Source organism: Artibeus jamaicensis, unplaced genomic scaffold (genome assembly GCF_021234435.1).
Source record: "Artibeus jamaicensis isolate MK-2021 breed Jamaican fruit bat unplaced genomic scaffold, CSHL_Jam_final contig_391, whole genome shotgun sequence".
Classification (NCBI taxonomy): Eukaryota; Metazoa; Chordata; class Mammalia; order Chiroptera; family Phyllostomidae; genus Artibeus; species Artibeus jamaicensis.
In genome coordinates this window covers 6,673,485-6,701,037 of record NW_026521814.1, presented here as the reverse complement: position 1 = coordinate 6,701,037, position 27,553 = coordinate 6,673,485, and the positions used below count along the sequence as shown (strand labels likewise).

General features: G+C 41.3%; 1 protein-coding gene across 4 annotated transcripts in view; it reads left to right on the top strand.

The window, feature by feature from the left end:
* The window catches only part of STK39 (serine/threonine kinase 39), a 279,398-nt gene that overhangs the window by 214,753 nt on the left and 37,092 nt on the right, over positions 1-27,553 (top strand). For all 4 annotated transcript variants that reach the window (XM_053665140.1, XM_037140707.2, XM_053665141.1 and 1 more), the window contains 2 exons: positions 3,453-3,505; positions 7,631-7,699. In XM_053665140.1, the coding sequence (XP_053521115.1) occupies positions 3,453-3,505; positions 7,631-7,699 (122 nt within the window). The remainder of the gene's footprint in view (positions 1-3,452; positions 3,506-7,630; positions 7,700-27,553) is intronic.

The window sequence follows — 27,553 nt, the reverse complement described above, 5'->3', positions numbered from 1 at the left end:
TAGTTTTTACCCGACATCCTGTTGTACCGTTTTATTTTTAAACCATGCAATTGTATCACCTACTTAAAAAATACTCCTTGCCTGAGCCCTGCAGGCGTTTGCATTTGTGATGCAGGACATGCACACAGTGAGGAATAGGGGCCGTGCCCTCCCAAGTTTAAGAGTTTGGTTTGTTTGTTTGCTTATTTGTTTCTTTTAAGGTTTAGGGCTTTTTAGTAAAAGTTAGCAAAGGTGGCCCAAATTTTGAACCTGTTACTTTTAAGTTTTTAATGTTTCCTCCATTGAATATTTCCTCTATTACACAGACTTATTATAGTTTCTGGCCTTAAATTATACCTATTTTCAGCTTCCTTGAAAGTGAGGGTACCCTGTGCCATATCAATTAAAGTAAATGTACTTTCAATTAAAGGTGTTAAGTAGGAGTCTGAAAAGATTAATTCTTTATAAAAGGATGACCTTCAGTAGTTGGATCCAATTAGGCATGTTCCCAACTACATTTCCTCCTGACAGGGCAAGTCTACTGCTCACGATCAATCACCGTGATCTTTTCAAAGGCGGGCGTTTTAGGTTCCATATCATAAGCGCATGACCTGACTAGGCAACCTCTATACCTTGAGCCACAGTTGATGCAGATAAGAGGTTATGGGGGATGGATATTACTTGTGTGGCATTAACCTTTAAAGAGTTGGGGAGTGCCTTAAATTCTAAATACTATCCCTATACCTCTCTTACTCAGGGCCTTAGTAGAACAAAATCATTTAGACAAGGCTGGTGAAAGCACAGAAAGGAAAGGAACAATGACATAAATTAGCACCAATCCAAATTCCTTTTTATGTTTTCATTCTTTTGTCATTTCATTGTTAAGGCACTATAAATACTTGCTTTCCTGGTGATCCTTTTTTCTTATTGGGTAGTTTTAGTTCTAATGCAGCCTTGCTGATCTTTTAATGGTAACGTAAAATCTTGGGGAATATTATTTTTTCTCAAAAATGAAAGGAATTGAGTATTTCTCTTTGTATTAAGTATTTCCAATATAGAATTCTTGGTTCTCACTCTGCCACTCATCAAATTTGTCAACCTTGAAAGCCTTGAACATATGTTTTAAAAAACACCACCACCACCAAGTAATACCTACTCTGTATACCTCATGTTGGATAGAATGAGATTTTATATTAGTGTTTCTCAAAGCGTGGTCCTGCGGTCCCTAGGGGTCCTTGAGACCTTTTCAGGGAGCCCATGAGGTCAAAGCTATTTTTGTGATAATGTTCAGAAACTTTTTTACTTTTGTCACTCTTACTCTTTCACACATGTGCAGTGAAGTTTCTCAGTTACTAGCTGTATGATACGTGTGATATTGCAACAGATGGAATACAGGAGCAAACATAAGAATCCAGCTATCTCAGGCCAGACATTAAAGAGGTTGACAAAAATAGAAAACAATGCAGTTGTTTCACCGATTTGTTTTTCTTTTAGAAAGTAAAGTATTTTCTCATAAAAATTTTGTACATTATCATATGATGGGTTAGTGTCATTTTCAAATAAGGTAATAATGTATTTTAAAATGTAACAATTTTAATTTCTAATACAGTAGAGCTTGATAGATATAATCAGTATGAACAAAAGCTCCTTAGGGGTCTTGATACTTTTTAAGACTGGAAATGGGTTCTAAGGCTAAAAAGTTTGAGCCCTGCTGATACGTACAGAAACACTGCGTGACTGTGTGGTCCATTGGTATTTTGTTAAGACAATTTAGGTTGTTTGAACAATCCAGTGTGCAAACAGTCTTTCCGCTGCAGGCCCTGATTATTCTTGGCACATGTCACCTCCGAGGTAGGGCTGCTTGTCCCAGGGTGTGAGATGATCTCTGAAGCACCCACAGTTGTCTGCAATTTCATGTGTCTTTTTTTTTTTTTTTTTTTTTAGAGGGAGAGAGTTTAGAATTTTCTCAGTATTCAGATTCTCAGGAGGCCCTGAAAGAAGCAGAGCTGCAGGCACAGCTGTGTCTGAGAGCCAGAAAGGGGATGCGAAGTTCTTCAGTGCTTCTTCTGTCTGTGCCTGGGCGTGGGCATCCTTTCCTGTGATTTCCTGGCTCTTTATTTCTCTGTTGTGGGAGGGTGTTAGACTTGGGCCAGCTTCCTAGGCACTGGGGAGAAGGGCTTTTCTTTTTCCTCAGCCCGTGCGATGCCCTTGTTCCCTTCCTGGGTCCTTTTGCACTTAGAGTGGCAGGATGTGGTGGGACATGGCGACCAGGAGATGGCACCCGGGGTTTTAGGGCCCCATGGCTGGAGTGCTAACAGGATTTGATCAGACTTGGGCACCGGGAGGTCACTGTGTAGCGACGGGTATTCAGGCTGTTTCTGCGTCTGTCTTGGACACCCTAGGCCACTGAGCAAGCAGTTGAGTGCTTACAGAAATTACTATTTCATAGTTTCTACTGCAGTTTTCAGGATGTTTTTATTAACTTCAGTTTAGCATCTGTTGAGTTAGTTGTACCATTTAAGTGTTCTTATGAAAATTTAAAACCATTTTAATTATAGCTCATTGCCACTTATTATCATTTCTTGAAATTAATGTGAATGGAAAACTCACATCTTAGGTACTTGTCCCTGTTTCCTCACTGTCACTTGATTTTTCCATTGAATTTACACAGGGCAGGGCAAAAGTAGATTTACAGTTGTTTGTATGGAAAATATCACAATAATTAATAATAATACAGAAATAAGCTCATTCATGAACTCACAACTGTAAATGTTTTCTTTACCTAGTATGTGTATATTATAGTTTTATAATTACAATAAATGTAAGCATTTATAGTTCCTTAAATAAAGTTGTATATATTCAATAGGTAATTATACAGCATTCAGAGGTCCTCTTCTGTTTAGATTAAAAAAATATTAACTACACAACACACGTCTTGTTTGGGGCGTGTGGTTGCATGATTTCACATGTTGTGCTATCAGGAACTTGATTGCCATAACTGTCTTCTCTGCTTCAGTTAAAAAAAATTTTTGATAAAATATAATTTTTCTCAGAAAGATATGAAAAATGTATTGAATATCATTTATTCTAATCTGGACACTCTGAAAGTTTCTATTATAAAAATATGAAAAATATATTGAATATCATGTATTCTTAACTAAAAGCTTCTGAAATTTTCTATTATAAAATTATATTTAAGGTTACTAATTTAGTGTAGATTTATAAAATGAATATTTTATTTTTGGAACTTTGTGACTTGAGCAGCTTTATATAAGGTACATTCAACCAATCAAACAAATATCTCCTTTTATTATTGTCAAAACTGTCACTTTCCATTAAGGAAGTATTTGGAGGTCACTCCAGGCTGTAAAATGTTATCTACACAATAGTAGCACCTTGTACAAACTGTAATGCATTAGTTTCATTAAACTGTGTTCATTTTATCCTAATGTGCTATACGTTATGTATTTCAGAAACTCCAGAAAGGAACTTAATGATATACGATTTGAGTTTACTCCAGGAAGAGGTGAGTTTTAACTGAAATTATTGTTTTATTGCTACAAAGAACATTTCAGAAATTGATTATAAACAACACGTTTATAATTTGTTATTCAAAAAATGCTTTCTCTAAACACAAAGGAAAGAGGGAGGTAGAGAGGGAAGGAAGGACTTACGATTACTGGAGGGAGTACACACTGAACCACTGCCGCCTACATGGATTCCAGTGACCTGCTACACTCTGTGTGTGTGTGTGTGTGTGTGTGTGTGTGTGTGTGTGTGTGTGCACATTAGGCACATTATCTCAACCATGAAAGGAAGTACTGGCATGGCGATACAGGGTCTAAAGGGTATTATTGTGAATGAATGCAGTGCTACACATACAGACAGCAGCAATTCCAAGGAGGGCTGAGCAGCAAACAGTGATGTCATGCCCAAAGGTAGCATGCTTGGCCTCTGTCCTCAGTCCAGATTATACAAAGCCTATGCTGTGGCCTCTGTTTGCTGCAGGCACAACTGGTAACAGTGATGCTAGTACTGCAGCTGAACATAGTTTTAGTATTTTAAGTAGTTATTGAAACAGCATAAAGACTAAACTGGTTGCTTCTTCAGCTCCTGGATGCCTGGAAGGCATAGAACTGTGGCATATTCGTTGATATCTCTATCACCTGGAAAGAGGTGATTTTTGGTTAATTAATTGATAAATAACATATAGGAACAGGCTTCAGAGACCACAAGACGAGTTGTTTAACAAAAATTGCTATTTTTACTCTGTAGTTTATAACCAAAACAACCTAGAGAAGTGAAAATGAGATGCAGATGCTAAGGCTCTGTTATCCCTGACCTCCGAGTTCAGATTTTTAATGTACATGAAAGCAGATGTCTTTGTTGAGTATCTTTCTACAATGCATTAGTCTCCTGCATTTGATTGTATTAATAGTTAAGCTAATAACATTTCATTTATTTTATGTGGTCCCCATGTAAATTTCGATTGATTTGTACATAAATTGTATTTGCTGAAATTTTGCAACCCCCAAACTATAAGACTTTTTTTTTTTTGATTGGTGTGACATTGGTTAACTGCTGAAAAAACACAAACTCAGATGTTCACAGGAGCCAAAGTTAATGGTGGGGACTTTGGGAAACTAGAGAGTTTTGTCTAAATACCTTCAAGTTCAGATTTTTAAAAACACCACCAAGCAAACAAAGTATGTCCCTGAGCCACACGTGTTCACAGACTCACTGGCTCTGATCTCTAGTCCTGTGTAAGCACAAAAATCTAATGATTCCCTATTTATTTGAATTAAACTAACATTTGGGGCACCTTTTACAAAATAATATATATAAGGCCGAAATGAATTTGCTAATTGATCTTTCTAGGAACATCCATCTCTGACAATGTAGAGTCAGTCTGTGAAATGGTACAGCACTGGTTACTGTTATCAAAAAACCATCTACAATATTTTGTCATAATGTAAAAATACCAGTCAATGCATTGATGAAATCTGGTAATTATATAATAAATGTTTCAAGTACAATAAATAAAAGAACAGATTCTTATTTTAAGGTTTGTTCTTTTCATCTGATGGTTTAAAATTGATGGTGGCAATAAAAATCAATTTTAATTTAAAGAGCTAACACAGAAATGAATTTCTGAGTGGAGGATATTTGGAGCTAAGGTAGCCCCATCAGCGTCACCTGGCCCTTTGTGCCGGCTTTGGCAGCCTCGTTTGTCATAGTTAGATGAGGGGTCTCTGCTTTTGTTGCCCCGACAGGAGCCATAGCATTAGCTTCTGGATGATGACTGACCTTCCCTGGGCAGTGAGCACAAGCCGTTAGTAATGGGAACATGGTAGATATATCACTGTACCTCTGTGATTGCTGGTGCTGTCTGCACCACTGCCGTGCTCGCACACCGCTGGTGTGCTGTGTCTGTGCTGTGTGTACACACAGACACGTACATATGGCTACGACATGTAGCTCACACCTATCCAGTATTCTCTGTCCTTTTCTGAGGGCAGGCCCTTTGTGTTTATTAAGTCGCTCTATGCTCCGGAATCCTGAGCATATATGATTATTTAACTTGTTTACACATCAGGAATGTTAAGCAGCTTAAAGAAAAATAAATTAGCAATTACCTTCATGTTTCTGTTCTAACCTATTACTGATATATTACTTATGTGCATACAAAATAACTGCTTAATGGCACACACACACAAACATGGAACATTTCCATTTTTGGCCAGTTAACATGATCTGGTTGCTATTTTAATATGATTCATTTGGTACCTAGGAGCCCTGAAAATAGTAGGAGATGCTATATACTTTAACCATTTGTGAATGTCATTTGCTTCGGTTCTGTCTTAGTGCTAGCCCTTAATGTAGCTTTGATTATTTCATTTTTAACTACATTCCATGATTGTAGCTCCTTACACAAGTGCAAGGTCTTACTGATACTTTGGAGATGACAGAAACACATTTAGATGCTTTAACAGATGATCAGTCAATAGAAACATGATTACTGCCTGCTATGTGCCCTAGTGAGCCCTTCAATTCAATCGGCTTCTTTTCCTGATGCCTCCTGTGGCATCTAGGAAGATGGAGATTGCGAGGCTGAGTGTTCTAGCCGACTTCGTAAGTCCAAAGCGCATTCAGAGTAGAACCTTTCATTACGCTACCATAGGTTTCATGGTAGGGGATCATTCTGTTCCAAAGAGAATTTTATGAGGTGTTTTCTAGCAGTAAGGACAAGGTCCAAAATAAGCCTACCTAATATGAAATTTTATTGTTTATTAAGATCTCTCTATATTTTTATTTCCCATTTCCATTTTATTTTATTCATTATGAAATAGAATGCATGAAGTGCTAGAATACCACAATTTCTTGGAAGTAGAAGCATATACATTGACTCTCAAATTTTTATTGGGGACTTGGGAGTTCGGGCCACGTATGGAAGAGAGAGAGTGCACAAGAGTGTAAGATGCATCTCGAGTGATCTTTGCTGCTCTGTTATCACCACAGTTTGTTTATTGAGTGATTACTATGTGTCAGACACCAGGCCGAGCCCTTTAAAGCCCAAGAATTATGAAAAATAATTGTGCTTCTAGTTACGTGCTTGCATGTGTGTGCATTCACACACAGTTCCGAGACCTGAAACACAGATTAAGCAGGAGAAGCTGTGTTGAGGGCAGCCTGTGGCATAGCAAGCCGCAGTTCTGCGTAGGTGCTTGTTCGGTTCAGCAGCTGCACTCTCACAGTTTCCCAGGCTTTAGAAGACACACAGTCGGACATCTGTCCAGGTTGTTACCGGCTACTGAGCTGGGTTGTTTTTATTCAGCTACAGTTCTGGGTGTTTGTGAGAATATCAGAAGGCCCCGGGGACCACACCCTCCCCCTTACAAAAATTTAAGGGTTCATAATGGTTCTTTTGAGCACGTTGCAGATTATTGATTTCTCTTTACAAGGTCTTTCAGGCAGACTTCTCACTATTACCATGTTCATTCATAGCCTTTCAGTTAAGTAATTTCAGTCATATTCACTTGCTACAGGCTGTTCAGCCCCATCTTTATGAGATTGCTAACTTCTGTCACTCATCACTGAGAACTATATTCTTTTATTTGACCAAGTTTTCTGAGGACTCCGTTGCTATCAGGGGATCTGTGTCGTGTCAAAGGAACTTAGATTTAAATAGGTCATCTTAATAGTCTGACAAACACATAGATGCTTGTACTGAATATAAGTTGTATCGCATGCTATCTTTTCAGCCTGGGCCGTAAATTCTGACTCAGTAGTTGCTGATGATAGAAAAGGGTGGACGATGGCTGGAATGGACCTCAGAAAGGAAAGGGAGCCATGCCATAGGGGCCAGTTCTGAGAAAACTTCTAGAGGTGCATCCAAGGATTCATTTAGACAGTAGCCAAAGGGCAAAAGTTTCCTGGTTCACCAACACTGAAACAAAAATTTTGTATGCCTTCTTTTGAATAAACAGCAAGATGCAAATTGTACACAGCAATGATTTTTCCTCCTGATAGAATCTAGATTCTTGGATTAAAACACATGTGGGTAATTTTTGTAAATTAAAATATATTTTTACATTGTACTGGGTTGCTGATTTGTTGGTTACTAATACATATTCATTTCCTATTTGGACAGATACGGCAGATGGCGTTTCTCAGGAGCTCTTCTCCGCCGGCTTGGTTGATGGCCATGATGTAGTTATAGGTAAATCATTTTTTAGTATGCAGTGTCGTTTTGTTGATGCCAAGTGGAAACGCATTTAGGAACAACAGCTTCATAAAAGGAATAATGTATTCTATGGGTTTTTGAACATTTCTTTCTGAATTCTTATCTTTAATGTGAAGGAAATAAGCATATTTAACAGTCGTATTTAATTTCCTTTTTTAAAAAAGCTTTTAATGTAATTCTGTCCCATTTATCTGAATGTGATTTAGCCAATAAGAAACCTCCCTTGTTGGAAATATGACAAAGAACCTAGAAGTAAGACCCGGAAGTCCATGATGTAGCAAAAATAAGATGCTATAAATTCTGAGCACCAACGCATGGAAACACTGAGGTCCTTTCATGAAAGGTTCTCTGTTCTTGCTTTGCACACAGTTCTCAAGAACTCAGATGTTAGTTTTATCAGCCCTTAGCAAGGTTCCTCATAGTCTTAAGGTTGAGATCAGTCAGGCCAATTCTGCCAGCATGGAGACAAGGAGACCAAGCCCTGCCGTGACTGGGGGGTTCGCCCAGGCCGCACTGCAGGGTTGTGGCAGACCCCCTGCACTTGGAGACTGTGGCTCTTTCTGCCACTTCTAGAATCAAGGGAGCTCCCTGGGGACAGGGAAGCCTAAATAACAGGTACATGATAGGAGCAAGCATTAACCAGTGGCCTCCGACAAGGCAAAGGAGGCAGAAAGCTGTAAGAAGCAGACACTGCCATGTAACAAAAAGGATAGCCTGATTCTGTTTAGGGGGAGGGTGAATGGCTCCACATTCCTGAGTAAATTCTTAGGAAGATTTTATAAGTGCAATCTGTTGCTGGATATTCATAATGATGTCCCTAAGTAGTACAGATCAGTTAACATTATGTTAATGTTAATTATGGTATTATAGTGTTAATTGTATTGTAGATTATAATATTATATTAGAGAAATATGTATTATGATAAAACTTTCTTCAAAAATATTCAAATCAAAGCCAATGCTGGAAATGAGTTGGGCCGCTTAAATGATACATTTTAATTAAGAAACATTACTTAAAAATAAGTCCTTCTCCAATAATGCTGGTAGTATGTGACTGAGCAGGAGCTTGAAGCAGATATACTCACCCATCAGAATAATTTCTCCTGAGAAACTATACATAGATCATTATAAAGTGAATTATTTTGTTTAAATCAGAGTACAGTCAAACCTCAGTACCTGTTGGCTTCAGAACTTGTCAAACCCTGTACCTGTCACATTTTAACTAGGAAAGAAATGTCTCAGCACTCCACTTGCTCTCGCTCAGTGCCCCCTCTCACAGTGAAATCGAGGTCAGTGCATCATCTCACGGTAGTTCGGGAACAGCCAAGTACGCACTGGTTTCGGCCTCATCACGCGTCCGGAAGGAATTAATGAGCACCGACGTACTGCTGTAGCGGGGCTTTCGGGAGGAGCTTAGAATTGTGGCTAAAGAACCAATAACTGTGTTAGATACTGGTTGTTTGTATATTACCGATATGCAAACAGTATTTCATAAATGTAGGACTACAAAAATATCTTGGTAATTAGAAAAAATTAAGCTTTTTTCCCATTAATTGTATGTGAAGGGTACACATTGATTTCACCAGGCAGCGCTGACTCCTCTGCCACATGGCGCGTGTATGAGGAGGGAGTGAGGGATTGTAAAGGGAAGTATGTATCTCCTCATATATCCTTTTTTTCACACTTCAAAATCTTTTGAGAGCTCATGGCCAACAGAGTGTTTAGCTAAGTTTTCTGGGCTGAGTAAAATATAATATTATTATTATATTATATTTAGCCCAGCTTTATATAGCCCAGTTATATATTTAATTGGACTATATTATAGCCCAGTTAAAGTATATTATACTTTAGCCCAGTTTTTTGGGCTGAGTAATATATAATATAATATAAAATAGTATAATAATTATAAAGTATAAAGTCAAAAGGTCAGTCCAATTTTTGTGTCTACTATAAATTCCATATCACAGTTCTTTATGTTAATAGTTGCTAGGTAAAATAATGGATGAAAAAAATTATTTAAAAAAACTTCTAAACAAATAATGTCTCCTATTGGGAAAGAAATTGAGGATCAAATAATCTATTGATTTGAATTGATCCTGGAAAGGTGGTAGGGAATGTGGAGAATAAACAAGATTCATGAGGAAATATTAGGTTACATCTTTCCTTAAGCATGATCTTGCTTCAGGTCGGATTTAGTGTACCCATATTTGCCTCACCCTCAATTGACTCTAAATTGAGGATAATTTTTGGTGGTTGAGGGTTTTTTGTTGTTACGGTTGGTGTTGGGTATTTTTAATTTTTATTAGAGTGGAGCTGGCATATCATGTTATACTAGTTGTAGGTGTACAACATAGCACGTCAACATGTAAATGCCTTTCACTGTGATCACGGCAAGTCCAGCAGCCATCTGTTACTGTATAAAGCTTTTGCAGCAGCGGAGACTATAGACTGTATTCCCTATGCTGTACATTACATACTTGTGACTTGTTTTGTAGCTGGAATTTTGTACCGGTTTTCTCCCTCTCCTCTTCCCCATTCCCCTCTCCTCCCGTGTGGCAAACATTAGTTTCTTCTCTATCTCTGTGTCTGTTCCTGTTTCAGTTTTTGTTGGGTTTTTTTTAGGCTCCACATACAGGGTAGGACAAAAGTAGGTTTACAGTTAGGAATACACGAAACACAGTTTATTCTTGTATTGCTATTTATTAATTACTGTATTATTTTCTATAGAAACAGCATCCTCTTTGTCCAGTTATCTATTGATGGACACCTAGGTTGCTTCCACATCTTGGCTTTTGTAAATAATGCTGTAATGAGCATAGTAGCGCATATAGCTTCTTGAAATAGTGTATTTGTTTTTTTTCCCGAAAGTGGAATCACTGGGTCATGGTAGTTGTATTTTTAATTTTTCGCGGAACCTCTGTACTGTTTTTCACAGTGTCTGCCCCACTTTACAATCCCACTGACAGCGCACGAGGGCTCCCCTTTTTCTGCATCCTCACCAGTACTTACTTGTTGACTTTTTGACAGTAGCCATTCTGACAGGTATGAGGTGATATCTCATCGTGGTTTTGATTTGCATTTCCTTGATGAATAGTGATGTTGAGCATCTTTTTATATGTTTATCAACCATTGGTATGTCTTCTTTGAAGACATATTTATTCAGGTCTTCTGCCCATTTTTTAATTGGGTTGTTTTTTATTACTGAGTTGTATGAATTTTTTAATATACTCTGGATAATAACCCTTTATTGGATATATGCTCTGCGAATATTTTCTTCCATTCAGCAGGTTGTCTTTTTGTTTTGTTGATGGTCTCCTTCACTGTGCAAAAACTTTTTCATTTGGTACAGGAATCTGTTACATTTCTATACACTAATAATAAACTATCAGGAAGACAAAATAAGAAAACAGTTCTATTTACAATTGCACCAAAAGGAATAAAATAGGAATGAATTTAACCAAGGAGGTGTAAGTCCTATACTCTGAAAACTATAAGGGACTAATGAAAGAAATTGAAGACAATGCAAATAAATGGAAGGATATGCCGCCTTCATGAATACGAAGGATTAATGTTGTTAAAACATCCATACTGCCCGAAGCAATCTACAGATTCAGTGCAATCCCTGTCAAAATACCAATGGCAATTTTTCAGGTAGCTAGGAAAAAATAGCCCTAAAATTTATTTTATTTTCTTTTATTTTTTAGAGAGGGGAAGAGAGGGAGGGAAACAACAATGTGTAGTTGCCTCTCTAGCTCTCCCTGCTGGGGACCTGGTCTGCAACGCAGGCAGGTGCCCTGACTAGGAATTGAACCAGCCGCCCTTTGGTTCACTGGCCTGGTACTCAATCTACTGAGCCACACCAGGCAGAAATAGCCCTAAAATTTATATGGAACCACAAAAGACCCTAAATAGCCAATAAAACCTTGGAAAAAAAATAAGAACAAAGTAGGAAGTATCACAATGTTTGATTTCAAACTATACTACAAAATGATAGTCATCAAAGCAGGATAGTACTGACACAAAAGAGATGCAGATCAATGGAACAGAAAAGAGAACTCGGAAGTAAACCGTGCTTTTATATCCCTGACATTTACATCATTAGTTAATCTACAAAAAAGGAGGAAAGAATAGACAATGGGGGAATGACAGTCTCTTCAGTAAATGGTGCTGGGAAAACTGAGCGTATATGTGCAAAAAAATGAAACTACACCACTTGCTTATACCATGTCAGTATTTTATAGATGAAAAAGGGAGGTCACAAGATGTTTCTGGGATATTGCAATGTGTCGTGGTCCTTTGACTTGGATCTTTTGACTCCAAGCCCAGAGTATAACCCTAACACTACAATTAGTCTGATGTCTTCAGCCTTGAAAAATAGGTTCCGATAAATTTAAATAATGGTTGTTTCTGTGTCTCCTGGGGAGGAAAGTGACTTATATTCCCTACTTGATTTTTCCACAGCAGTGGGTGATTTTGTTTTAGTTGTTGACTGCTTGACAGACATAAAATGCGTTCAGTTCTGTCTCCGCTCACCTATCTCAGCAATTCTCTGCTCCCTCTTGTTGTCTCTTTCTCTTCCTCCTGAATTTGTCCCATCGGCATGTGAATATATTTTTATTTTCTCACATCCTAAAGAAGCTCCCTCCTGCCTCGCCTCCCCTCATAGCTAACCTCCTTAAAAGAATTGCCCCCAGACTTCGGTTCCTCTCATACCACGTCTCTCGAACCCACTCCAGGCAGTCCTTGACCTCCTGTGCCCACACCACTTGTTCTTTCAGAGCCTGTCATGGTAAAGCACGGCCTGGCAGGTGACATAAGTGCAAAGGTGTGGTTAGAGTGGAGGGAGAAGTTAAGTGGCTCGTGAATGACTGCCACGTCCCTAAATGTAGTGGTTAATGCTTCTTATCTTACTTGGCCAGCCAGTGGCATTGGGCACAGTTGACAGTGCCCTCCTCCATGATAAATTTTTTTCATTTGATTTTTAAGACCATATTTTCTCTCTGTCCTCCCATTGTTCTGGTGTTTCCCTCTCAGTCTTTTTTGTTGGTTCCTTCACATTTCTCTCACCTCTGAATATTGTCATGCAAGGACTCTTTCTTTGGATCTTTCCTCCTCCCTTTTCTCTAATCCCTGACTCCTGGATGATTCCATCTAGTCTGGAATCCGTCCATGGGACTAAGCCTCTCAGATTTACATGTCCATCTCAGACCTCTCTTTTGAATCCCAGGCTCTTATCCAGCTCACTGTTTGGTATTTTCACCTAGGAGGCCAATAGGCATCCTGGATTTAATTAACATCTCCAAAACCCAGGCACTGAGTTTCCTCAGAACCTGCCCCTCCAATAACCTTTCACTCTAGGTTGCTGTCAGCTCCATCTTTTCAGGTGCTGCAGCCCCAAACCTACGAGTTGTCCTTAATTGTTCTTTCTCTCTTACCCCAAATCCAGCTTATCTGAAGGTACCTGTGCTCCAGCCATTACTCACCATTTTGCTTCCTCTCCTGTTTGAAGGCCCCTCATTTCTCAGCCGAGTTACTGCATTCACCTCCGCACCGGTCTCCTGCTTCTGTCCTTGCCTCCCTTCAGCCTGCTCCCATCTCAGCGCCAGAGAGATGCAAGTAAAGAATAAGTCACACGTATAAGGCCACATCGTGTCATTCCATTCACATGAGGTGACCAGAATATGGAAATCCATAGAATGAGAGAGTGGATTAGTGGTTGCCAGGGTCTGAGGGACAGGTGGGAAAGGGGAGTGACTGTTAATGGGTATGGGTTTCCATAGGGGGTAAGGAAAATGTTCTGGAATTAGAAATGGCAATGCTTACACAGCCTCTGACTATGCTAATGCCCAGTGAATTATGCACTTTAAAAAGGGTGAATTTTATGAGATGAGAATTATGTCTCAAGGAAAGTAAGCCAGATCATATTAATGCTTTAAATAAAACTCTCTCACGGCTTTCCATTCCCTACAGGGTCTGTCCCCTGTCACTTCTCACATCTTCTGCGCCCCCCCACCCCTCGCTCTTTGTACACCGGCCACTCTGGCTTCTGTACTTCCTGTTCCTTCTGCAGGGTGCTCCTTCCCCAGGTGCGTCCTGGTATCTCCTGGTGCTTAAATCCTGCTTCTCAACGGGGCCTTCCCTGCCCAGGCTAGGTAAAATCTCCACCCATTCCCACACTTGTTAGAAATCGGCTCCACATTGAAATACACAGGTCTCATAACATTTACTTTAGAAACGGACTATGTGGAATACAGGATTCCAGTGATTTAAGAACCTTTGAGAGAGCAGAAATCCAATGGCATTTATAAATGTGAAATGCATTCACTTGACAAAAGCTGTGCATGAAAAATCCAGTTCAGCTTAGAACACTGGCTTATAAAGGTTTGAGTGATTTCTTTTGTATGTGCATTTTTTCAACTTTCATATTATAAAAGAAGTAACATTTAAATAGATTAAAAACTCTTTTTTCCATCAGAATTTTGTCTTGAATTGAAGTAAATGCTTAAGGCAACATGAAAAACCTGGTAAAACGCAATAGTGTATGTTACAGAGCAGTGAGTGTTATGACTTTTACTATAATGTAGCAAACACTACAAAAAAACCCTCACAGCCAGCTCTAGGATGACCTGCCTTTGGCATGTGAACTGCTGCAAAGCAGAGTTTGGCTTGAGAAGGCCCTGGAGCAGGGACGCAGAGTTACTGCTTTTGTGCGAGAGCAGAGCAGGGTAGAAATTCAGTGCAGTCGGTATAGACTCTTTGGGGGCTAAACAAATAGTTTTCCTCCCATGTTCTAAATTTTTCTAGCTAGATTAATAATCGGATTAACCGAGCCAGACTAACAGGAGAAAATGTCCAAAGTTTGTTCTATGAATGCCCATCCAGGAAAGCCATGTGAATGAGACCTGAAATGCATTGGGCAGTTGAGGCTTATATGCCATCTGGACAAAGGGAAAAAGGGGCAGGGCTGTGGGATTTCAAAGGATAAATAGGCGATTTACAGGTAGCCAAGACAGAGCTGAACAAGTGGTTAAACAAACAATTCCTACAAGGTAACCCGGAAACAATGGGATGCTGAGGTCAGTCTAGCTGGGCCTCTGCTGGGACCCTTCCTATCTAACGCTGAGGTGGGCAGGCTAAGAGTCCTTTCCCCGGGCAGGACTTTCCATCTTAACCTCTTAGGCAGGAACGGGGGAAGGTCAAAGGCTCTTTATGAGGCTTTTGTTTTATAATAACCAGCTTAAAAATCAATATCCCAAAAGATACATTCTGGGGTGGGAAAACTAGTCTCTAACTGAAATCATAAACTTCCTTCAGTTGTGCTTAAATGCAGCACCACCCTGGGAAGAAACGTTAGGCCTTGTATCAAATGGAAACTGATGAGGTTGGTAAGGCCTCCTGGGTGTGTGCTGGTTTAAAAAAATTAGTGAACTTGGCAAGTTGCAAAACTTCATGATGTGCGTGTGTGAATTGGCTCGTCTTGCCAGGCTGGCGTGTCTGGTGAGTCCCCGTCCCAGTGGTTTCAAAGAGGGATCCTGAGGAGGGCTGATACAGCGAGGCAGCAGAGAAACTTACATCCGTTGCCTCCCAGTGAAAAAACACCAGTCTGAAGTTTTCTCTGCACTAGAACCACAGAGGAGAAAAACAAAACTCATCGACAAAAAAGCACTGAAGTTCTGAATTCTATTCAGGCTTTGTGATGGGTGAGATTTTTTAGTTTCTCTTGAATAAATGTTCGAACTTCACAAAAGGGAAGGAACACCTGTAGGTGTTTTCCCAGTTGCCCGGCCTGCCCACAAACTCGGGCAAAGCTGCTGAGCTCCCGTCTGCATCATTCCGTCCAGGGGCCAGGGCGCTGCAGTGAGTGAATGAGGGAGAGGAAGCCCCCTGGCAGCTGCCTGCCCGAGAAGTGCCTACCAACTGCTCTTTGCTCGCTTTTTGCATCACCATTTCCTGGCTCTGTAACAACGTATGTCTATGTTTTTCCCTTCAAGGGGAGTTTAGAACCAGATGTTGGCATTTCTATTTTCTGACAAGGGAGCTGTGTTTCTGCATTCATTTGTATAATTCTCCTCGGGTGGATTCGGAGCCCAGCTGACTCGTGATCACTGCCCTGGAAGCTGACATTAGCTGTGGATGTCCTCATCAAGTCCGTCAGTGACTTCTGAGATACGGTCCCTGTCTCTGGTGTGCTCTTGCTGTGTTCGCGGGCAGTTCTATTCAACACCTGTCCGCCCTTAGAGATTCACATGAATGCCACCTCTGGGAAGCCTTCTCTGATGCTTGCCCTCTCCCTAACAGATTCTGGAGGACATCTTTTTTGTCTCGAATGCCAGAGAACTGTATTTTTACCTTTTGTAGTGGCACGTGGTTCTCATCCTACTGTCCTTCCTGGTGCCCGTCTTCTGTGTGTGTGTGGAGGTTGGGAGCGCCTTGACAGCAGGCCTGCCTTCTGTTTTATTCTGTTCTTCACCATCCTTGCCACACATACGCACTTAATGCTTAGCCTATGCATCAGGGAATGACTTCAATTCCATCTAGCAAACTAAGTACTGGAATAGTTCATGAATTGATGATTTGGACAATACGAAGTTGCACGCTGTCAAAGCTGAGGAGTAATTCACTGTGACTGATGGTTTTTTTCCCCTCCCTTCCTCCCCTCCTACCTCCCTCCTCCTCTCCTTCCTCCCAAATTGACTTTCCACGTGCCTTTTGAATCCTGCCTCTTGGGAAGGAAGTGTAGTTGGTGTTAGAAGGCCTCTGTCCTCTAGTGCCTGCTAAGGTTACTGTGTTTGTCTCAGCTCGAACTGTAAGATGCCTGCATCCGAATCTCATCTTGGGACCTTATTAAAAACACACATTTCTGGGTTCCAGCCTAGAACCATAGACTCTGGGAGTCTTGGCACAGAGTGTGGAAATCTGCATTTTGAACAAGCATCTGGGTGGTCTTTGTACACAAGAGAATATCTGTGGCCACTTCTTTCATTTCTGCTTGCAGTAAACTTGAGAGACTGTTCTAGCTCATTTTATCATCTATTCTTTCTAATTTTTCTTTTTTCCTTTGGTTTTTTGCTTTACTTGATTCTCTTGTCTCTTTAGGAGTTTATTCTAAAACTGTGCCAGGTGACTTTTTAAAGTTGTGTGTGTGTAAGTGCTGTAGACATGTGTGAGAGCGTCGTCACTGGTATGCATTTTACTGTAATGAGCCATCGAGGTTTTCATTAAAACTGCTGTTGCTGCTCAGGGTGCCATAGGCCCTGCAGGTGGTCTTTGGAGTTTGTGTTTCTGTGTAACAGCAAACTCTCTTCCCATTCCAGTGTGCGCCGGCAACAGAATCTTCACTCGTTCAGGAGCGTATGGCTGGGCGGACAGAGCACAGGAAGCACACCGCTCCCCCAGCTCTAGTCAGGATGTTTAAGTCAGTTGTGAGTGGTCCAGGATTTACCGATCAGCACTCTTACAAATGGAAGGCTTGGGAAAGAGTGAACATATTTTCTCTCTCTCATATTCAGTTCAGTGATTATGCCATGATGTTTACTGAGGTTGAAATTCACTGAAGAAAAACTTTCATGCACAAACTAGTGTCTCTATTACACAACTATACTATGATTTTAAAATGGTGACAGTTTTTGTTTTGGGGGGGGATTTTTTTTCAAAGGAAGAAAACTCTTTAAGAAGCCCTTTCTGGGTTTAGACAGGCTTGGGGTTAGTTGAATGATATCAATAAATACAGTCAAGTGATTGCTGATTAAAAGTTGTCTGTATGGTAATTTTAATAGTCTAGGGCATTAGGAACTAGAATTGACTTGGGGCCCCTATACTGATTACTTATATATTTTTAACAGAAATAAATCTCAAACAGTTTAATGTGGCACAGGGTTATCATTTTCAAAAATGCCACTGCTCCTGGTTTCTCAAATATTTTTTCTTTTAAAAATGTCTTTATTGAGGTATTTATTCCCTAAATAAGAAATTTTAATATTAATTTGAATATTAAAAATTACAACAATAAAATAAACAAAAACAAGAACAAATTAGTAAACGATTATTCTAAAATACTTAAAAATGATAGCCTACACTATCTACTATAGAATTACCATGCACAAGTACCATTTCTAGATGAATTAAAGCAGTTGAACTCTGTGGGGAGGTGATAGAATCACACACGGTGTTGCTATGTAAATAGCCAAAGAGCTGTTTGCTCTGAAATGCTGGGGACAAGGCATGAATAAATGGGCAGAGAGCTGGCTCTCTCCCATGTGCATGCGTGTTCCTTCTCTCTCTCCCTCCCCCTCTCTCTCCCTCCCCCTCCCTCTCCCCCCCTCTTTCATTCAGTTGATATTAATGGCCTAAGAGTTAATGATATATGTTTAAGTTTATTCATTTGCAACAGAAAGACAGATAACTAAAGTAAAATATAATTGTTTTAAAGAGCATGATTTTTATAATACGGTGAATGCATTCCCCTGATCCCCCAAATTTATGGCAGTTAAACAGAAAAAAAACATTTTCCTAACAAACCATGTCAGAAGCTAAAATAAGCTGCCCCCTCCTGTGACGGAACCTACTGCCAGCCCCGGCTCCTGCCCCACCCCCCACCCCCACCCCCCTCTCCCCCGCACCTACTTATGTGCCTGTTCTAATGGCAAACGGTAGACTCTCTAGATGAGTTGGCAGATCTGTTTATAAATACATTCTGATTTGGGGGGTAGGGGTCAATTCAAAATTATCTTTCCAAATATGAGCAAATATTATTTCCAGGAAGTTCTAAAAAGCATAAAACAACATCCATCATTTCCCCAAAGTTGTTCTCAGTGTCTGTGTCACACGATTATGAATCAGTGCAGCGGTAAACCACACTGTAAGCCCCGATTTTCTAATTAACTTTGTCACTTTTTATTTAGTTAGGAGTTATGGGTCCTCTTTGAAACCATCGCATTAGCTAGACTCCAGGTTAATCTATATTTAATTTCACTTGCGTGAAACTAGAGTTTAGCTAGTACATTCGTCTTAGATATTCACTGAGTTGATAGTCTTGCTTTTCTCAGTTACTTTAAATTCTTCTGTTTTAATTTATCATATTCCTTTTTAACCCTAGAATCGGATATGCCTTAAGATTATAGACAGTCTGGCCAAACTTTCTGACTACAGACTTACAATAAACCCAAATCACTGTTCCTTACATGTAACAAGAGAATATCTTTGCATGGAAGCAGAGTAGGTTTGTCCGCTGCAGGAAACCTGGTCTCTCTGATAATACACATTTTTTTGGCACTACCAGGTACGTAGGATTTAAATTCAGTGGCTCTTTTCCTGGACAGTCTGCCCCATTAGAGGACTGCTCTGACTCTGGCTGTGTTTATAGGGCACACACGTGTGTGTGTGTTCGCCCACTCCCACTCCCAAAGTCTCCGGGCTTCCCCGAATTGCGACTATCCCACTAGTAATACAATATCGCAGACATAAGTAGATGCCCAGCTGAGGTTGTTAATGGATTGATAGGTGGATCTAATCCCAAAACAAATTTGTTTTTTTTGTTTTACCCTCTATTAGGTGAGAAAAAGAGAGGTCATTGCCTTATATAACAGAAAATAGAACTCCTGGTTTACCAAATAAAAAAAATTCCAAAGTAAAAAAATAAAATTAGGTTTACATTTTTGATGCAGTATAGGCTTATCACTATTTGTGGCTTCATGTCTAATTGTAATTTTAAATTTGATCCTGTATCTTGCATTTGGTTACCATTTTTTTTAAAAACAAAGGACATTTTGGCCAACCCTAAGAAAAACTGCTTCTTCATTTTATACTCCTTAACTTTAGCATCCCAAAAGGACATGAGGTGCTTTCACCCCAGATTCATTTGAGGGCAAGAGAGGCCCCAGGTGGTCACGTGCTTGGGAAACATGTGGTTCCCACTGCATCCAGTTTTGTTCTTGAGCTCAAGTGTAGTAGTAACCACACTTTAGAGTAACATCTTTAGTGGTTACTTTAGAAGTAACCACCACATCGTGTAACCCAGGGCAAGCATTCCTTAAAAGTAGGTGGTTTTCTGGGAGAATTCCTTGTCAGATGAGCTGCAGAACCATGCAGCAGGAGTTTGCAGTCAGGAAAGCACTTGGAGAGCTGTGGGTACAAACTCCTGGGCCTGGCTCTGTACCCCTTCTGGCCAGGGTACGGGGACACTGCAGCAGAAAGTAAAGAAGGAGCTGCCCGTTAAACTGGGAGGCAGATTTTTTTGGTCTAATTTTTAATAGCAAGCTTTCATCTTCACCCTTAGGGAACTTGGTCAGCCATGAGAAGTTTGTTAGTTGAAATGAGGGTAGGCGATTTAAAGTATCTTTTCAGTAATATAGACCCCAGGAGGGCTAATTTATAAGAGATTTTGAGACTTCTTACCAGTTTGTGATTGTTCACCTGGTTTTTAGAAACTCAGTGTTCTCGTGATTCATTTCTTCACTGGCTGGAGGGATCTGGGGTCTGAATTCTGCTGCCAAGTCTCTCCACTCGCACATCTGTGTGTGATATGTAGGGTCAGAAGGCCAGGGAAGAACCTGAAAATTGCTTCGGCACTAGGCTTGCTCTCCCTCCCTGTGAGCTGACTATTAATTCCTCACATATCCTTCTCACTGCTTTGCTTCTAATGCTTGTCATTGTCAGGAACTGAGAGATAAGGTAAGAATGGCACACACTAGAAATTTAACATCTAATAGAAAGGTGGAATACAGATTAAGGGAGTTGATTTAGACAGCACTACTCTTGGGAAGTAAAAAATTGCTGTAGATTATTCTGACTAATGGGCTTCTCAGCTGCCGGCACAGTAGACTTGCTGGAGCTCTCAGGATTTCTTTTAAAAAATCATCTTTTCTATTTAGTGCTTATGAAAATTGTTATTAGCTAAGAAATGGGTATGAGAAATTAATTTTTGTTATTTTCCTCAGGATGGATTATTGATGTCAAAGATATAGAACTCTGCACTTCATATACTCTAAAGTGGTTTCATATGGCTAATTAGCAATAATTAAATATAACAGTTTAGGCTTTCTGATATAATCTAAGATACTCATGCTGTTCAAATGTCTACTGACTAAATGGTCCTTACCCAATTATAAGATACTCACCTGGAATATTACTTCTCCAAAAGGATGTATCCTTAAGTCATTTTGTCAGTGCTGGGTACCATGTGGTGGGCTCCCCTGTGTTCTCTGCCCAAGAGACTGCTGGGAAAAAGCATGAGAGACCCAGTGCCCACAACAGTGGTCCCATTTGCACAATGCCCCGGGGCGCTTCCTTCTGTTAGGGGGCCAGAGTGGTACTTGCTTTATTGTAGAAGTGGTCAAAAGGGCCCTCTGCCACACTTTGTCACCCAGGCCCTGGAGCTGCCCTGCTCCATTTATTCAGTGAGTGAAGTATCTAACCACCCAGCGGCACACCAGGTGAATGAAGCAGACAGGGTTCTTGCCCCTCAGGAAGCATCCAGTCTAACAGGAAAGGCAGGCATCAGGTAAATTAACACACAGGTATAAGTGAAATTGCAAAGAGTGAGAAGTGCTTAAAGGAAAAACAGTGTAATAAAGACAGTGATAAACAGGGGGCCCTTGGATTCAAGTGCAGGGTCATCCCTCTGAGGGAGAAACATCTGAGTGAAGGCTTAGAGATAGCCTGGCCCTGCCGGGCAGAGGCACGGTGTGTGCAAAGGTAGTAAACTTTGGAAAAGGTGACCGGTGTGGCCAGAACAGGCGAATGAGGAGTGGGTGGCCTGAAATACAAGACCAGGCTGGAAGCAGGGGCCAGACAGTGCAGGACCTTGTAAACAGCCATTCGTCATAATGCCTTGTGAAAGCTAAGTCCTTGTCATTCGATTTCAGTGGAGTCTCTCTGTGGGTGAAGTATAAATCTCGTACCTTGCCTTCCTTTTTTGCAACCAAAGAAGGCAAGTTAATGCCCCCTTTAGCCTCATTAGTTCTGCTGAGTCTACATATGCAGTTCATGTGGGCTCAGACTCCGCTGCTGCCCGGCCTTGAGTCCTGGTTGAGTGAGAGGAGCAGGAGAAGGACGGGGCAGTCGGCCTGAGGGACCAGAAAAATAAAAGCCGAAGTGATGTTTCCACATTCTGGGTTCATTTAAATTCAAGGACATTGAAAAGTGACTTGTAGTTTCATGTTTGGGGACCAGGAGAAACACCTTTCAATAATTCTGAGTCCAATTATTGTATCAAAAGGAAATTAGGATTCCTAGAAAGGCCAAAATTTAGACATTAATTGCAGGCATTTTCTTTATATTAATTGGTACCCAAAAGGCCTTCACATATATTCCCAAAAAGGATGGAGTATATTTTCCATTTCATAATATTGCCTTATTATTCCCATACAAACAATGGTGCGACTTAAGGTAACACTTGACATTTCAGAGTCATGAATTGCAGTTGAACTCTGAATTTTTTTTTTAGGGAGTAAGATTCTAATTAGCCAAGTCAAAGCAGGCATTCAAGTGGCCTCACATTCAGAATTCAGGCCTAGGAAAATGGGTTCTTGGTTAGCTTGCCTTTGTTCTGGTGAACTGAAGGGAGAGCCGGACTGTGTTTCCTTACAGTCGTGATTTCTAGAGTGTTGGTAACCTACCAAAGCTCCCTTGATAGTGCTCGTCATTCCTTTCATACCCTCCCTTTATTGGCTTCATTCTTTATGCAACACCGTATTTCTAGGAAAAAAGACAGAAATCACTATACAGGACTCGGTGTAAGCTCCATTACTACACAGGCTCCATTAGCTGACGTCTCCTGTAGTTGTTTTAAAAACTGATTTCAGGTTGCTTGGTTATTGGGACATTTGAGCACAATCATTTTTTATATGTCTCTTGAGTGGCCATGAGGCTTTCCATGTTGTTCGCTGCGTTTTGTGATTCAAACATTCCCCATCTTGTTTCTTAGACTCTCAAACTCTGAAGCCCGTAAAGACCTTGAGGTGTAGGGAAGGGGCGCCAGTGTTTGGATCAGACGCAGGTTCGGATTCCTGCTCTGACCACTGATGGATGTAACTTTGAGTTACTTAATCTCTGGAGGCCTCCCTTCTTTTTTACCCCTGGGCCGAGCCGCGCCCTCCCCCCCCCAAGAGCTGTTTTGAGTCTGTGGATGACATGGAGTGGTTAGTGTAGGGCAGGGCTATAAGGCACTCAGTAAGTGGTAGTGATTCCCTCTTCCTATTTTGGAGTCGGTTCATCTGGCCTCCTCTCCAAAGTAAGATTTCTTCTGTGACATACCGGTCAGAGAAGGGAAGGCAGCCTGCGGTTTCCCCACATGAGAAGAGGCTCAGGTCCCCGGTGAGAGCGGAGGCGGACCGCACACGGGACTGCACACCGGACTGCACAGCGGACCGCACACGGGGAGAGAGACGGAAACACTGCAGTCCCTGGGACGGACCGGGTTTGCCTCGGCCTCCTCTGTGCCGGCAGGGGCTTGCTTTCTCCGTTAGGCCCCTTTCTCCGGCCCCAGCAGTACCAGGAAGTAACACAAAAACAACAAAATGAAAACAAACACTCAGAACCAGGTAACTGGGTCATTGGTCCTACCGAACAGCTTACTTGTGTTCAGCTCGGAGCAGACTCTAGGGGCACCTCTTTGTCAGATTTTGCTGCTCCTCTGCGGCCAAAATCGCCTTTTCTTCCTGCCCAGGGGGGACGCCAAGCGTGTGTGTGCTGCTTGGCCTGGGAAGAGAGGTTCCCGAGAGAAATGGGAATCCGCTTGTCCTCCTGGGGCTCACCTTTTGAGCTCTAGTTCCTTAGCCAGTCGCCTGCCTCTTTCTCTCTCACCTAGTTTTGTCACCGAGAACCTCCCGCTTTCTCTGGTGCTTGACAACAGAAATGTCCGTTAGCTTCAGGGAGTTCACATCCCTGTCTCAAGGAAGCTCACAGTTTTTCCCAGGGAGTGTGGCTGTGCTCATCGGCCTCAACTGGACAACCCAGACAGAAGGCAATGCAAAAAGCCTAGATTTTTACAGGGGAACAGCCACCCTCCGTGAACTCGACCCACCAAACCGGGGGACGGTGTCAGTTCCCTCTGAAAAATGCATGAGTGTTGCCTACAGCACACAGGCTGCTCACTGCCGAGACACGGTGCTCCCGTGTGTCTCCCACTGCACCTCCATGTCTGTTCCCAGCAGGGGTAGGCTCAGTTCAACGGGAGTTTCTTCCCTGATTTGTTTATGCAGGCTTGCAGCTTATTAAAATTATGTCATTTAAATAATTGATAAAACATGAGTTCAGAAATTAGTTGTTTCTTAAAAAAAAACAAGTAGGATGCTCTAGGAAATATAATGATGAAGGCAGATTGTTCAACTTAAACAGTTGTTAAATTAAGAATGGAAAACATAACCTTAAAAATAGATTTTTTAAAATCTAGGGCTTTTTTTTAAATGGCCTTGACCCTACAGCACAAGATTGGTAAATAAATGTACATTAATACGATTTCAGTTAAAACATTAGATGTAAGGTTTACCCCAGTTTTGTATTCCCTTGTTTAAACTGCCTTTGCACATTAAACAGTCAGATACAGCTTCCACCTCCATCAGATAAGAGAGTTTCTTCTGCAGCTGCACAGAGTCAGCCACATAATCTGCAGGGCCCAGGGCAAGGCGAACATGCAGGGTCCCTTGTTCTAAAATAAATAAGAAGTTTCACCCTACCTGGTGTGGCTCAGTGGATTAAGCACCAGCCTTCGAACCAGAGGGTTGCCAGTTTGATTCCTGGTCAGGGCACATGCCTGGGTTGGCAGCCAGGTCCCCACTAGGGGACACAACAAGAGGCAACCACACATTTGATGTTTCTCTTCCTCTCTTTCTCCCTCCCTTCCCCTCTCTCTAAAAATAAATACAATATATTTTTTTAAATAAGTAAAATTAATGAGAAGTTTCAAAGGGTAGCAGCAGAGTATTAAAGCAAATCCAGAGCCCTTCCAAACCTGGGGGCCCGCAGGTCTGCACAGGCTAAAATCCTTGCCAGCCGATGCAGGGCTGGGAACAAGAGGTGTTTGACGTGTAACCCAGCTCTCTGACCAGTGATGGCGCCAAAGAGCTTCCCCTTGAGGGACACACTTCTCATTGCTGAGTTGCTGGTTGAAGGTCTTTATACTGTGCCCAATCCCCTCTTCTGCAATACTGTCCTCTGAATCTGTGCAGAACATACCTAATCTCTTTTTCAAATATTTAACACTGCCAAAGCTTCTTCCTGTTTCCTCCTCTTACTCAGCTGTCTTGGGTGGCAAAATAGTTCTTTAAACCACCTTCATCTCATCTCTCTTGAAGGTCTCTAGCTTTTCTGTGTCCTTCCGAAGGGCAGTGCCCATCACCAGCGTACACAGGTGCCCAGATCCTAATGTGATACGGGGGCTGCAAAGCCGGGGGTCCTTGTTCAGGGCAGGAACACTGCACGTCCACCAATGGCATCCAGTGCAGTGTTAGGATGTTGGAGAACAGAGTTACCTTTTCTTATATTGAACTTAGTGTTAGCAAAGAAAAGCATTTACACTGTTGAACGTTTTAAGTGTTTTATTTTGAAGTAATTCAAACTTAAAGAAAACTGTGTAAAATACTACGGGCTTACACTCTTATGATTGGGATTCTAAGGTTATTGACATGTTTGCTGCAGATCACTCCCTTTCCCACATCCCCGTTTAAAATCTTTTTCCCGGCCCGTTGACCCAGTGTCCTCTTACTCTGTATTTGTGTAGTTGAGTTTTGTCACCTGAAGTCTTTCACTTTGTCCAAAATTATTTCTCTGTTTGGGTCTAGTCAGAGTCTCTGTTGCTGAACTGGAGACTTCTTCTCAAGGAGTCCTGAAACCAACACTCTGTCTGGCACAATTTTTCAGTTTATTAAAATATTACGAAAGGAACTTTGGAAGCATTACGCTAAGTGAAAGCAGCAAGATGCAAAAAGTCACACATCGTATGATTCCACGAGTGTGAAATGTCCAGAGTAGGTGAATCCCTAGAGACTGAAAGTGGATTACCAGTTGCTGGGAGCTGGGGAGAGTAGGGGGCAGGGGCGGGACTGCTTGATTGAGCCAGGGCTTGCTTTCAGCACGATGGAAGTGTTTTTGAACTGCGTCGCACAACATTTTGAATGTACTCAATTTTTCACTTTTAAATAGCTTTATGTTATTTAAGTGTCATCTCAGAAAAACATTTCATGAAATTATATTAAAAGATTTGAAATTTAGCATTGTATATACATATTGGAATCAGTATTGTTGATATTTCTTTACAAGCAACTGTTTATGAATATTGGTCACTGCGCACCCAACCTGAATTACCACATTTCCTTGGTGGGGGAAGGTGGTTATCGACACCGTAGTAGTCCTTGCAGACATCCAGTGTTTTAAGAACAAGTGAAGTTCATGCAACATTTGAGACTGTGGTTTTATTGTGCTCACCGTGGTGGAAAGGTCTGTAACTTTAGCAAGCCTCTGGGTCCTCGTGTGTTCTTTCTTGCCCTTCCCCGAAGCTGCTCGCTGGCTGGCATGAGACCATACAGAATGACAAATGCAAGTGGCTGTGCCAACCCCAGAAAGTTTTCCTTTGGGGAAACACCAAAGGCATGTCTCTTGGACAGAACTGTAAATATTGCTCTATTTATATTTTGCCTATTAACATTTATTTCCAGATAAAATACAGTATTCTTGCCCTGGCCAGTGTGGCTTGGTCGGTTGTAGCATTGTTCCATAAACCAGAATGTTGAGAGTTCGATCCTGGTCAGAGTACGAGCCTAGGTTGCAGGTTTGGTCCCTGGTAGGGGTGAGTGCAGAGGCAACTGATCAATGTTTGTCTCTTGCATTGATGTTTCTCTCCTTCCCTTTCCCTATTTCTAAAATCAATAAGCATGTCCTCAAGTGAGGATAAAATATATACATATATATTATTCTTAGGGCAGATTATGCTGCTTTAAGAAACTAATAAGATAAGACAAAGGGAATAGTTTCTTCTGATTGTATATGTCGTTGTAAATAGGAACATAATCAATGCCAATCAGAAAATCACAAGGGAAAACTTGGGGACTTTGAATGATTCTCTGGGAGAAAGTACATTTTAAGCTGGAGTGGTTTAAGCTAAAAGTAATGGAAAACTCTGTTAAAATGATTAACACAAGAAGGACTTTTAGCTTACAAAACTGGAAGAGGAAGGGAAGGTTTCAGGGCTGCTTAGCAGCTCAGTGGCACCGTCGGAACCTGGAGTCTTTTCCACCATCGGCCCAGCTCCCCACGGCTCGGCCTTCAGACCAAGGCCCACTCCCTTCAGTGCCCTCAGAGGCTGCCCGTGGCAAACGGGCACACGCTTTCTCAGTCACATTTGGCTTTTCATGGTCCTCACTAAGGGGCAACCTCTCTGTTAGAAGCCCCCAACAGGCCGGCCTTCCTCTTGTGTCCCTGGCCAACACCCTCTCACCACCCATCCCTAAACAGGCCCAGTGCATGGGGGTGGGGGCCCCAAGAACTCCTCCTGGGTCATTAGCCATAATATTTACTGCTGACCCCATAATATTTAATGTTTTTGTTCAGTAGTCTTAGATCTGCTTTTTCAATTGTCATCTCCTTCAATTGTCTCCATTTGGGTCTAGACAGGTCTTCAGAATATCACGTTGTTTGCAGGCTGTGCCTTCGTAGCGGAACTTAGCTGTTAAATGTGCTGTGGAGATACGCTGTTCGAAGCCCGTTTTTGGAAAGTGGGGAATAACAAGAAGGAGGAAAAAACCCAAAATGTACCTTCATTTGTGCTCATATTTTCTTAATGAGTGTTCTCATTCTCGACAGAAGAGCAAAATCTAGTTTGTTTATGTGCCTTTTATGG